This window comes from Echinops telfairi, unplaced genomic scaffold (assembly GCF_000313985.2).
Source record: "Echinops telfairi isolate 266 unplaced genomic scaffold, ASM31398v2 ScPeMD7_7459;HRSCAF=8497, whole genome shotgun sequence".
Lineage (NCBI taxonomy): Eukaryota > Metazoa > Chordata > Mammalia > Afrosoricida > Tenrecidae > Echinops > Echinops telfairi.
Window position 1 is genome coordinate 2,404,169 of NW_022111359.1, and position 13,863 is coordinate 2,418,031.

The 13,863-nt window shown below is 40.2% G+C and overlaps 1 protein-coding gene across 2 annotated transcripts; it reads right to left on the reverse strand.

Moving 5' to 3' along the window:
* Nucleotides 1-778: 778 nt before the first annotated feature.
* On the reverse strand, nt 779-11,945 carry LOC101642305 (zinc finger protein 883-like). Of its 2 annotated transcripts, XM_045300109.1 has the most exons (4): nt 11,751-11,945; nt 6,884-7,010; nt 4,907-5,054; nt 779-4,434 (listed from the first exon to the last, which is right to left on the reverse strand). In XM_045300109.1, exons 1-4 carry the CDS (start codon nt 11,751-11,753, stop codon nt 2,199-2,201), a joined length of 2,514 nt encoding a protein of 837 aa, XP_045156044.1. In that variant the 5' UTR covers nt 11,754-11,945; the 3' UTR covers nt 779-2,198. The 2 variants fall into 2 exon arrangements, with proteins under 2 accessions (XP_045156044.1, XP_045156045.1); XM_045300110.1 differs by lacking the exons at nt 6,884-7,010; nt 11,751-11,945 and adding an exon at nt 6,701-6,749.
* Nucleotides 11,946-13,863: the final 1,918 nt, after the last annotated feature.

Below are 13,863 nucleotides of genomic sequence, written 5' to 3' on the forward strand. Positions count from 1 at the left end.
GATAACTCAATTCATTCTGATCAAAACGTTCACTGTGTGAATTTGATTTGGGAATCACTTTCATTACCTCTACTTTATTTTTTAACTTGTGGGATATCAGACATGCAAGACTCATCCTTTCAGAACTGTGGTAGTTTATGGAAAGGTGGAACAAGAACAAAATCCAAGTGTGAACCAGGACTCCTGGCTGAGGGTGTGCAGGGTAAGACCACTTGTCAGGATTGTTTTGATCAATGCCAATGATATTAACAATATAATTATAAAATTATAATTAATATAAAAATAATAGTCTTCAAAATGTTTTTTTTGGGGGGCAGGGGTTCCCTCCAAACCAGTGGTACTCTAAATTGCAAGGAGCTTCTCTATTTGTCCACGTGCAAATGATCCATACAAGCTGCGCACACAACATGTGGAGCCCGTGGCTGATCTCCCCCTCACCTTATCTTGATCTCCAAGCTTGAACCCAAAATAACCCACATGATACACAAGAGTTGTGGGCAATGAAAACACATAAATTTCCCATTCAAATGAGAAAACTTGTTAAGACATCCTGATTCTGCAGAAGAGATCTTTTAAAAAACGGACTACAATGTTAGAAGTTCAATATCTAAGAAACTAGGGCTGAAGTTTACCTAATGCAACTTTCAGAGTAAGCACCCCAAGTAACCACAGAACTGCCTAAAACCTTGTTGGGCTGTGTCCTTAATTGAAGAAAAACAGGTATACCAAATATCCTTCTGAAAAATAGAAAACAAAAAGCCAAATCAGGACTCTTAGGTTACATGTTTCTCATTTAATGATTTCCCAGGAAATTCCATCACATTTAACCTTCTTTGATGAAATGAGCTATCACATTGTTGTGGTAGATAAAGACTCTGGCAAAGCTTTACCAGTCATTTTTCTGCTAAAGAGGTGGCTTTCTCAAAACACTCTCTTTATAAGCTGCTGTTATTGATCTTTGCCCTTCCCGGAGGTCAGAAAGCAGTAGGCCTGGAGCATGCCAAGAAACCGTCACCATGACGATTGCTCTGGAGTGGTTTGCCGCTGCTTTTCTTGGCCCTCATCTACATCACAGCAGTGACTGGTTTGTGTGTGCAGTGTTTCAGGACCGCACTTCATCACCTGTTTTTCTTGGAAGAAAAACTTCTGAATTTCTATTTAAGATTGCCAACGAAAGCATGGCTATTGTCTGCAACTGACTCAGCTACAACAGTTTTAGCACACAGTGAGCTGGAAGTTAGCTCAAGTTTAAATGTTCAGTCAATTTTGAAAGCTGAACAAATTGAGGTGTCTATGGTGGTGCCTATTGTGTTTCTGCTGCTGAACAAGATTGTTTCCGTGAGAATTGATGTGAATGTCCTCCTACTGCGTATTCTATCCCCAACAATGTCGTGTACCTTCTTATCTATTTCTAAACTGCTGATCTGTTTGAGGCATTACCCCCATAAACATTTTGTAAAGCACCAACTTCGCCATTCATTGACCTAACAATCATCTTAAACCTGGTGTTTGTGCTTGCTTCATTCTAAGAATTCTTGTTTATCTTATGAGTTCTTTTAATGCTGATCTACTATTACCCCATTCAGACATATTACAAAGTTATTATGACTTTATTTTGCCACATAAAAATTTGGCATCCATGCATCATTTTTCAATATAATATTTTTTCCATACGTTTTTAAAGACCCCGCCTATTAGTTCAACAGGACTGGATTTATTCAGTCTTTGGAGAGGGGTTAGGAAGCATAAACCAAGTAGAGCTTTCTAATAATAGGGTTACTGTTTGAGACAATTGTTGTTCTCCTTGGCTCTGTTGAAGTAATAGGAAACATTTAAACCGTGACCAATATGAAAAAAACACTGTGGATGACAACAGGGAAAGGCTTTCCAGCATTTTCACATTCATGAAGCCTCTCTTCAATGTGAATTTTTATATATCTACTAAGATATAAGTATCCATTAAAAGCATTCTCAAATCCCTTACATTCATAGGGTTTTCTCCACTGTGAACTGTTATGTCATGTGAGGGCAAAACAACTAAAAGTTTCTCATTCCACATACTCTGAGGGCCTCCCTCCACTGCTTTTATCTAAGTACTCAGGCGTTTGGCTCATTTAAATTCTTTTCCCCATTGCTAACGGTCAAAAACCACTCTTCCGTGAAACTATTCATACTTGTGGTGAGAAGTGAGGCTCAAACTAAGAGCTTTCAGTATCTTTATGTTCATAGGGTCTCTCTCCACTGTGCGTTCTTACATGTTTAGTGAGGGTTGAGGAATAACTGAAAGTTTTCCCACATTCTTTACATTTATATGGCCTCTCACCACTGTGAGTTCTGATATGTTTAGTGAGGGTGGAGGGATCACTAAATGCTTTCCCACATTCCTTACATTCAAATGGCCTCTCTCCACTGTGAGTTCTTGTATGTTTAGTGAGAGTTGAGTGATGACTAAAGGCTTTCCCGCACTCTTTACATTCATAGGGCCTCTCTCCACTGTGAGTTCTGAAATGACTAGTGAGAGCTGAGGTATCAATAAAGGCTTTCCCACACTCCTTACATTTGTAGGGCCTCTCTCCACTGTGAGTTCTGAAATGTCTAGTGAGGGCTGAGGAATCAATAAATGCTTTCCCACATTCCTTACATTCATAGGGCCTCTCTTCATTGTGAATTCTTATGTGTGTAGTGAGGTAGGAGCCTCGACTAAAAGATTTACCACAATCTTTACATTCATAGGGCCTTTCTCCACTGTGAGTTCTTATATGAGTGGTGAGGGCTGAAGAACATTTAAAGGCATTCCCACACTGCTTACATTCATATGGTCTCTCTCCACTGTGAGTACTTCTTATATGTCTAGTGAGATTTGAGATTTTAATAAAAGCCTTTCCACATTCCTTACATTTATAGGGCCTTTCTATACTGTGAGTTCTTATGTGAGTGGTGAGGTGTGTGGAGTATTTAAAAGTTTTCCCACATTGCTTACATTCATACGGCCTCTCTTGACTGTGAGTTTTCATATGAATCCTCAGGGTTGAAAAAAAACTAAAGGCCTTCCCACATTCCTTACATTCATATGGCCTCTCTCCACTGTGACTTCTTATATGTTTAGTGAGGTTTGAGGAATCACTAAATATTTTCCCACACTTCTGACATTTATAAGGCTTCTCTCCATTGTGAAATCGTCTTATGTGTGTAGTGAGATACGCGGCTCTACTGAGGGCTTTCCCACATTCTTTACATTCATAGGGCCTGTCTCCACTGTGAGTTCTTACATGAATGGTGAGGGTTGAGGAACATTTAAAGGTTTTCCCACATTGCTTACATTCATATGGCCTCTCTCCACTGTGAGTTCTTCTATGAATCCTTAGGGTTGACGACAAACTGAAGGCTTTCCCACACTCCTTACATTCATATGGCCTCTCTCCACTGTGGATTCTTTTATGTTTAGTGAGGGTTGAAGAATCACTAAAGGTTTTCCCACATTCTTTACATGCATAGGGCCTCTCTCCACTGTGATTTCTTCTTATATGTGAAGTGAGACTTGAGGCTTGACTGAAGGTTTTCCCACATTCTTTACATTCATAGGGCCTCTCTCCACTGTGGGTTCTTATGTGAGTGGTGAGGTGTGTGGAACATTTAAAGGCTTTCCCACATTCCTTACATTCATAAGGCCTTTTCCCACTGTGAGTTTTTATATGAGTGGTGAGGTATGTGGAACATTTAAAGGCTTTCCCACATTCCTTACATTGATACAGTTTCTCTTCAATGTGAGTACTAATATGTCGAGTGAGCTTAGCAGCTTCACTAAAGGCCTTCCCACATTCCTTACATTCATAGGCACTTTCTCCACTGTGAGTTCTCCTATAACTGCTGAGATGTGAGGGGCTATGAAACGTTTTTCCACAGTCCTTATATTCAAGAGGCATGAATCTCTTATGAATTTTTTTATCTGTATTGGGGGATAACGGACTACAGGCTTTACCGCATTCTTTACATTCATTCATATGACCCCTCACCTGTGCTTCAAATGATGAAAAACATAAATATCTCCCACATTTGTGACATTCATACAGTTTCTCACTACTGAGTGATGTCACAGGAGCCTTATATAGAGAGATATCATTGAAGTCCTTCCCATAGGCTTTATATTTATGGAGTGTGGTTCCATTAAGAGTTCCTACAGGAATGGTGAAGTGAGAGGAACAACTAAAGTCTTCTCCATATTCCTTATATTGACAGATACTGCATCCAGTGTCAGATGTGCTACCTTTCTTATCTGATGGATGATCCATGGAGGTTTTTCCACACTGAAAGTATTCAAAAGGATCCACTTCTGGAAGATTTCTTTTAAGCATAGTAAGATTTGGAACCTGGCTGATGATTTCCCCACACAGATTGTTTTCTTTACTTTCACAGAGGTTTTCTATTGTATTACTTCTGTTAAAAATAGAAAACATGGTTTTAGGAATTAGTTTATACCAACTTTATTACTAAAAATATTGTATATGCATATAGTATCTTATGTTACATAGGTGAAATCATGTAGCAGAAAAAGTGTTACTACTGTCACTACTTTTTTGAAATATCAGACCATCAAATACTTGATTTTAGACTGACATTTAAGAAAATTCTCTATCCTTCTACAGATACACTTATATTATATATGTGACAACTCATTTGATCCTTTACACTACCAGTGCTTATGACAATAACCCTATATACAACAAAATGAAAAAAAATTACCTGGTTCTAAAATATGATCAAAATTGTTGCTATCCTTGAGGCTACTGTTATAGCTGCTGTTTCAGTCTATCTCAATGAAGATTTTATTTTAAAGGCATACCAAATATATTAGTTTAACACATTAGAACTTTATATGAGCAGTTTTACTCTTGTATGAATGACTCACCTCAAAGATACTCTTTGGATTTTATGCTGATCTTCGCTGGCATGGGATTCAGAGATTCCTATCACTGAGGACAAAGTGTTATTCTTTATGAATTGCAGCACCGTCGAATCAATGTGTGACTTTTCTACAGCAGGAAGGTTTCCAGAGACTGATGCAATCAATCGAGGTTCAAAATATAAACAAAATGAAAAAAAAAAAAAGGCATTAGAGGAAACATGGTTTTTAAAAAAAATCATTTTATTAGGGGCTCATACAACTCTTATCACAATCCATACATACATCAATTGTGTAAAGCGCATTTGCACATTCATTGCCCTCATCATTCTCCAAACACCTTCTCTCCACTTAAGCCCCTGGCATTAGGTCCTCATTTTTCCCCTCCCTCCCCGCTTCTCCCTCCCTCATGAGCCCTTGATAATTTAAAATTTATAAATTATTATCTTGCCCTGTCCGATGTCTCCCTTCACCCACTTCTTTGCTGTCCGGACCCCAGGGAGGTCACATGTAGATCCTTGTAATCGGTTCCCCACTTCCAACCCACTCTCCCTCTATGCTCCCAGTACCACCACGCACACCACTGGTCCTGAAGGGATCATCCGCCCTGGATTCCCTGCGTTTCCAGTTGCTACCTATACCACTGTACACCCTCTGGTCTAGCCAGACTTGCAAGGTAGAATTCGGATCATGATAGTGGGAGCGGGGAGGAAGCATTTAGGAACTAGAGGAAAATTGTATTTTTCATCGTTGCTACATCACACCCTGACTGGCTCGTCTCCTCCCCGAGGAAACATGATTTATGGGCACAAATAAACACTATGACACATTTACTCTTTCAACAGTTCTGCAGTGTTTAGAACTAAATTAACTAGGAAAGAAATACATGGTTAGTAAAAGTTGACAGTGAGAAATACAAATAAAATTAGGAGACAGACGTGGAAAAAAGGAGCCCTGCTGCTGTAATTGTTATGAGTTGAGCTACTAATTGCAAGGTCAGCAGTTCAAAACCACCAGCCGCTTCACATGGAGGAGATGAGGCTTGTGATCCCGTAAACAGTTACAGTGTTGGAATCCCACAATGGCAGTTCTACCTTATCTTATGGGATCATTACAAGTCAGAATCAACTCAATGGCAGTAAGTTTGGAGTTTGGAGAGTAGAAAGAAATTACATACAATGAAAGGGAGGTATACCAAGTTCTCAGAAATGGAATGGAAAGATCATAGAATTTCCCAGACTCTTTTGGATGTCCTCTTGTGCACATTTAACATTAAAAAGGAAAAAATAAAAAATAAAAAAAGGGAAAAAATCTCCATGATCAGAAGTATGAGGTGATTGTTATAGTCAGAAAAGTAAGCTCAGTTGTCTATGTTGTCTCATCAGTTCAAAATACTATTTTTAAGAGCCATACAAATATAATCCCAACATGCAAGGCAGCTTTTCAAAAATCTGTTGATTTTCTGGTGTATCCCAACACACTGACCCTAGATAGATCTTATCTCCACTGTCTTCGCTTCCCTGGCAAAACCAAATTGAGCAATGTTGGCCTGGTGTCCATTGAAAAGTGCATACCACAAGGGAAGACTATACAGAGAATGAACATTTCCTTTAATACTGGGCCAGTAACTTATTGTCTAGGATCTCTGAAAAGGAATAGCTGTAAATTCATTTGCAGAAAAATAAACACACTCAACACTTTATAAGTTCCCACACCACAAATCTGTTATGAGTCCCAAATGACCATTGATGCTAGTGCTTACAGTTACAATATTTAGAGAGCATGAGGACTTTTACTTACACGAGAAATGAAGTCTTTCTTTAATATAGAGAGCTTTGTGTTTCTGAGGAAGCCAGGACACATGAGCTCCACAGACCGAGGCCGCACCTATTTCATTTAATAGCGTATTCCTATGTTACAGACAAGTACCAATGCATAAAATATTTTCATTAACTTAAAAAAAAAAAAGGATGCCACTTTTACCTATTGTTTCCAGGTTTTTTAAAGTTTCCATCATCACATCTCTGTAGAGTTTTCTCTGAGCGAGATCCAGCAAAGCCCACTCCTCCTGGCTAAAAACCACAGCCACATCCTCAACGACCATTGAGCCCTACAATATTGCAAACATTTTGATAAGTTAAGCAACATTTTGAAAAGGAAAGCAAAATACTCCAATGTTTAGAAAAACAAAGGGTGAGTTTGACAGCTCTGGGCTAGTAAGTGCCATTAAGATTTGTCATGAGACTCTGTGTTCTACATAAGCACAATCCAGGTTATAAACATCAGCATCAGCCCATCAGTATTTCACTTCCTCACTGATTATATTTTGCTAAGACTTACAACACGCTAATTCAGTATCTACAGAGTTTCATTGAAACCAAATGTGTAGTCTTATTCAGCTTTCAATAAGGTCAAAACAGAAAGCATAGCAGAAATTAAAGAAATGATCTCATTCAAACCATTACTTTTTTGTGACTGAAACATTACACATATCCCATAAGAGCCACCACAGAAACTCAATAAAACTGTGAATGATCCACAACTGGCAAACACAGCAGAACGGCAGTTCGCTTTCACTGATCACAGGAATGAGAATAAGGCGTCTATACAAACCCAATGGAAAATGAGTCGGTTATATTTTCCTTAACATCTCTGGTTTTCGCAGCTAAAATTAGGCCAGGAGCTGAATGTGGCACAAACTTTCAATTGTTTATAAGTAAGTTCAAGTAAAAGCTGAAGAAAATTAAAACAAGTCCACAAGAGCCAACATGCAGTCTTGAGTTTATCCCACCTAACTTCTGTGAACAACTCGAGAACAGATTTGATGTACTGGACACTCACAATAGAAGACCTGCCGAACGGTGAGAGGACATCAAGAGCAACCTTCATGAAGAAAGCAAAGAAGACACTAAAAAGACAAAAAACAAAGAAAAGATCACCGTGGATGTCAGAAGAGACTCTGAAACTGGCTCTTAATTGTACAGTAGCTAAAGCAAATGGAAAAAATGATGAAGTAATTGAAGAACTGAACAGAAAATTTCAAAGGGCAGCTTGGGAAGACAAAGTAAAATAATGAAACGTGCAAAGACCTACAGTTAGAAAGAATGTCTTGAATTGAAAGAACTCGAGATAAGTCAAGCCTCAAGTTGCAATTCAATATTGAATGAATGATGCAGGAAGCATCCCAAGAAAATGGAATACAGAGTCGCTGAACCAAAAAGCTCTAGTGTACATGCACCAGTTCAGAAGGTAGCATATGAGCCCAAATCTGCTGAAGGAAGAAGTTCAAGCTGAACTGAAAGCATTTTGCAAAAAACCAAGGCTCCATTAATTGAGTGAATGCCAACGGAAATATTTTCACAAGAGGATTAATTATTGGAAGCACTCCCTTGTCTGTGCCAGGAAATTTAGAAGATACTTACTTGGCAAACTGGCTGGAAGAGACCCATCTGTGCACTCAGTCAGAAGGAAGGTCACCCAACAGAATGTTCAAAGTATAGAACAACATCATTTGAATCATATGAAAGTAAGATTTCCTTAAAGATCATCCAACAATGGTTACAGTTCACCCACAGGGAGCTGCCAGAAGTTTAGGCCAGATTCAGAAGAGGATGTGGAACAAGGGCTATTGCTGCTGATGTCAGATGCATCTTGGCTCAAAGAAAAGAATGCCAGGAAGATGTTTACTTGTGCTTTGTTGACTATGCAAAGGCATTTGACTGTAAGTTCTTAATAAACTGTGGGTAACCTAGATAATAATGGCAATTCCACAACACTTCATTGTGCTCATGTGGTACCTGTACATAGATCAAGAGGCAGTTGTGTGAACATAACAAAGGAATACTATATGGTCTCAAATCAGGAAAGGTGTGCATCATGATTCAACCTTCTCACCATACTTATTCAATCTGTTTGTGGAGCAAATCATCAGAGAAGTTGGATTATCTGATGAAAATTATGGCATCAGGATTGGAGGAAGGCTTATTAATAATCTACAATATGCACATGACACAAACTTGCTTGATATAAGCTAGGACACCTTGAAGCACTTGCTGATAAAGATCAAGGTTGCATCCTTCCATGTGGAAGAAGACCAAAATCCTTAAAACTGCACCAATAGGTAGCATCAGGAGAAAGTGAGAAAAAGTTAAAATTGGGAAGGATTTTGTCTTTCTTGGATCCACAATCAATGTTCATGGAAGCAGCAGCTCTAAAGAGAGCAAAAGATGCATTGCATTGAGTCAATCTGCCACACAAGACCCCTTTCAAATAGTGAAAAGCAAGTATGTTTCTTGGAGCAGTTAGGAGTGTCTGACCCAATCGATGTGGTATTTTCAGTCGCCTCCTATGCATGTGAAAGTTGGACGCTTAATAAGGAAGACTGAAAAGAATCAATGCATTGGAATTGTGGTGCTGGAGAGGAATACTGAAAGTATCAAAGACTGCCAAAAAGATAAACGCATCTGTGTTGGAAGTACAGCCACAGTGCTCGTTAGAGGCAGGGAGGGCAAGAATTCATCTCACCTACTTTCGACAGGTTGTCAGGAAAGACCAATCCCTGGAGGACATCATGCTTGGTACAGTGAAAGGGCAGTGAGAGAGAGGAAGGCCCTCAGAGAGATGGACACCATGGCTGCAACAATGGCGCGGGCACAGGAACGATTGTGAGGCTGGCACAAGACTACAGTATTTTGTTCTGTTGTGCAGAGGGTCATTATGGGTCAGAACTGACCCAATGTCACCTACCAATAGCTGGGAGATGAGGAGGTGACAGACCTACCTGTTAATTAAAATATATATATCCTTTTGGAGAGTTATGAATTTTTATGTTATTTCAGCCTCTTCCTTGTCACCTTCATAAAGATACGCATTGGTGAGGAAAGTCAGTAAGAGCTCATGGGAGAAAAGGCACAAGAACCCAGATCTTGTCACAATTCTCAAACCCCAAGACCCAGTCCAACTGTACAGTGACTACACAAACGTCTGATGTTCAAACCCGACAAAGAGCACTGTGCATTCCGAAGGAAGAGTTTCAATATTCTTGCTTTGTTGACTGCGAGGAAGTTAAGATCTACACTTAAAATGACTATAAACACGATCGATGTAATCCACATCGCCAAGTAAAAATTACAAACATTTTTTCAACGAACAACTACTGTTATGTAGACTTCTTAGTATAAGGAGGAGATTAATATAAAATAAGCTGACCTATAGATGGTTTGCTTTTAAATTCCCAGGGGCCCTAGGAAGCAGACACGCACACAAAAAGCCTGAAAGCAGAGCCACGACAAAGGCTTACAGTTCCAGCTCTGGAGGCCACACAAGCAGGACTAGCTGAGCCTGACAAGCGACACTCCCGCTCTGTGAGACTGACTGCTGGAACCTAGCACCCCGTCCCTCGCTTCCTCCTTCATTCAGTACAAGCCTGCTAAATGAACAGTGGGTTCTGAAAGGGAGAATATGCCTCTTGCCAAGAAACAGGTGACGTGAGCTGTGTCATCTCTGATTTGATAGTGTCACAGCAAAACTCTTGCTGGCATGAAGTTCCTAAAATCTTCAATACTGCAACTGCGATTTCTGAAAAGTCTTAATAAAAGTTTCCGAATACACTGGATCGTTTATATGTGATGACTCTAATAAGCAGATGTTATTTCAAACTCATATTTGAGTAAACTTAGAAACAATTAAGCAATCCATGTGAAATGTTGACCACGCAGACTATTGCTAAACCAGGGTCATGCTGCAGACAATTTCCCATGAAGTATAAATTCCTAACACTGATTCTGTTCATATGGGTACAGTGTTCTTATTCTGGCTGTTATTCTACGGTAACATCATGGGGGATCTCTAGCTTCTCAGGAGACTAGAAAGAACTGAGGTCTAGGCCCAAGGCTTAAGGCCAGAGAGAGCAGGGCGCCTGAGTTACAACACTATCCTTAAGAGTCAAAATGTGGACAGAATTAAGTGTATATCAACAGATGCATGGATGGACATACAATGGAATACTGCTTGACTACAAAGAAAAATGAAGTCCTGACAGATGCTAGAAAATAAGCAAACTATGAGAACCTTGTGCCTTATGATTCCACGTCTACGAAATCGGCAAAGGCAGAGTGGCCAGACTCACCCATGACTACCAGGAATGTGCAAGTGCAAGGAAGGGGTGCACAGACAGCGGCGTGGCCTTCCCAGTGGTGACTGGTAGCAGCACAGAAACATAGTAATGAAAATAGCTGCCCAAGAGATGAATGTCATAATTGTCACTATATATCCGCTCCCATTTTTAAGTTACTGTTGAATCCGTTGAAGGGCACGCTGACCTGTGAGTGTACAGTAGAACAGCCACATACAATCCAAAGCTATAACCCTGTGCATGCAGATCACCAAGCACTCTTCAGAGGTGCCTGTGAACAGTTTCAAACCACCAACGTCAAGTGCTTAACTGTTGTCACCACGCATTAAACGACACAAGTACAACTTGTTGGATGACCCAATGTTCTGCTGTATGTGTCTATCTGTCTGACCGTTAAAAGAGATTATTTCTTTAAAGGTTGAAGCAGAAATCAGAGATGTTTTCAAACACGCAAACAGATATGGAGGAAACTGATGACATAGGAAGTACAATTGCCTTGAAAGACATGGCAAAAGAAGATATTCAGAGACAAGAGAAATGCTGTCGGTCAGAAACTCAGAGCTACAAAGAAAAGGGAGAGCATTAAAGAATAAAGTTAATCTTTTTCTTTCTTCTTAATTGATCTAAAATGAACACTGTTCAAAATTATAGCAGTAAAACTCTATTATCGACTTTCACCCATCTATGGTAAAGAGCCTGGTTTACTGCAGAACTCACCATACTTCCTTGCTCCAGCTTTCTAAGCCCAAGAAGCCATACAGGCACAGGGATGGGAGTGGAGGCAGATACCCAGTAGTTTGAAGGCAGACGAGCAAGGCTTCCTTCACACACCAGTCAGAGCAGTTGAAATCCTTCCTTGCTTTATGGATGTGCAAGATGGTCGGGTCCAAGACCCCAGCTGACCTCACTGCACCCCACCTGAGACCTGGAATGGAGAAGGGTGGGGAGGAGATGGTGTTGAGTAAGAAGAGAGGGGCAGGTGTCTAGCTTCCTCCCCTGCTGAGGGTACTGCTCTACCCTGAGCGTGTTGGTGGCTCCAGGTTCCAGAGCACAGCTGCGATCTTCATACAGCTCCGCGGCCTCTTCTTTATGGCAACGAGATGGAGGCACTGACTGACTCCCACGGCATGAGAAGCAACCAGGCCTGGGGCACCTGGGAAACTTGAACCTGAGTCCCTCCAGGTAGTCAGGGATGCAATGCTGAAGTGGTGGGTTCACCTATGTAACTTGGTTCTACAAAGCCCTACATATTTTTATTTCTCAACTTTTCTCAATGAATTTATTAGTTTCTTTCATTTGTAATTATCTACCTTTAAATCCTCTCTGATATACTTTTCAAACCTACTTTCATGACATTTATAGTACTGTATTATATGACTCCATCGTGTGTCTTTGAAATGCCAGCAGGGTCAGCAGAGCGTCCAGACGACAGACAACAGAAGAAAAGGCTGTCTACACTTCAGACGAATTAGCCGCGGAAAACCTTATGGGCGGAATTGTAACACTGCCAGCTACTGAAAACCTTAGGAAAAGAAGCAAAATAGTATCAGAAATAGTGCCAGAAGATGAGCCCTTCAGGGTGGGAGGCATTCATGACTGGGCAAGAGCTGCTTTATCAAATAGAGATGATCATGGTGACATAGATAGAGTTTTCATTGGCTGATGGGCATGACCCAAAGTGAGGGACAAAACACAGCTGCAAAGTGAAATGAATGATTGGATCTCTGCACAAAATATGATTCTAAGAAATTGGAAGTTGTCAAAAATGAAAAGGAACACATTAACAAAGTCAACATTCTAGGCATTAGTGTGCTGCGATTAACTGAAATTGGCCATTTTGAGTCAGAAAACTATGATTTACTATGCTTGGAATGACACAATCAAGAAGAATCATGTTGCATTCATGATCAAAAAGGACAATTCAAGATCGACGGTGAAGTACGATGCTGTCTGTTATAGCAGTATATCTATGCACATTCAAGGAAACCCAAACAAGACATCTACTAGTCAAATTTATGAACTGACCACTTAAGGTAGTGATGGGAAAACTGAAAAATTCTATTAACCCTTTCAGTCTGAAATTGATCAAACCTGCAATCAGGATGCATTGATAATTATTGGACATTGGAATGCAAAACTTGGAAAGCAAGTGTTGAAAAGCAGGGATGTTACTTTAAGGACTGCAGTGCACCTGACCCAGCCATAGCATTTTCAATCGCCCCATACGCATGTGGAAGCTGGATCATGAATAAAGAGGAATTGACGCATTTGAATTATGGTGAAGAATATTCAAATTGTCACGGACTGCCAAAAGTACCAACAAATCTGTCTTGGAAGAAATAAGCGAGAATGCTCCTTAGAGGCAAGGATGCCAAGACTTTTTCTCATACTTATCAGGAGAGACCAGTCCCTGGAGAAGGACATCATGCTTGGTACAGCAGTGGGGCAATGAAAAAGAGGATGACTTTTGACAAGATGGACTGACACAGTGCCTGCCCATATGGGCTCAAACCTAAGAACAATTGTGGGGATGGTGCAGGACTGGCAGTGAGTGCTTCAACCTGTTGTACACTGGGTAGTAGGAGTCGGAGCTAACTCACCTGCACCTAACAACAACTATGTGATTGGTAGTCCTCCTGTTGAGTTGGAAACTAGCATTACTTTCTTCCTCTTGAGCATTTTTTCTTTGTTTTCAAACCATGGTACCAGCAGACCCCAAGCTTTGCCCAATAAACCATTGTTGATGTAATTAAATAATTGTTATCTAAGAAGCCAATCAACAAATGTCATGGAATCATTCAGTTATCTCTGAGCTCCCACCTTCTGCCTC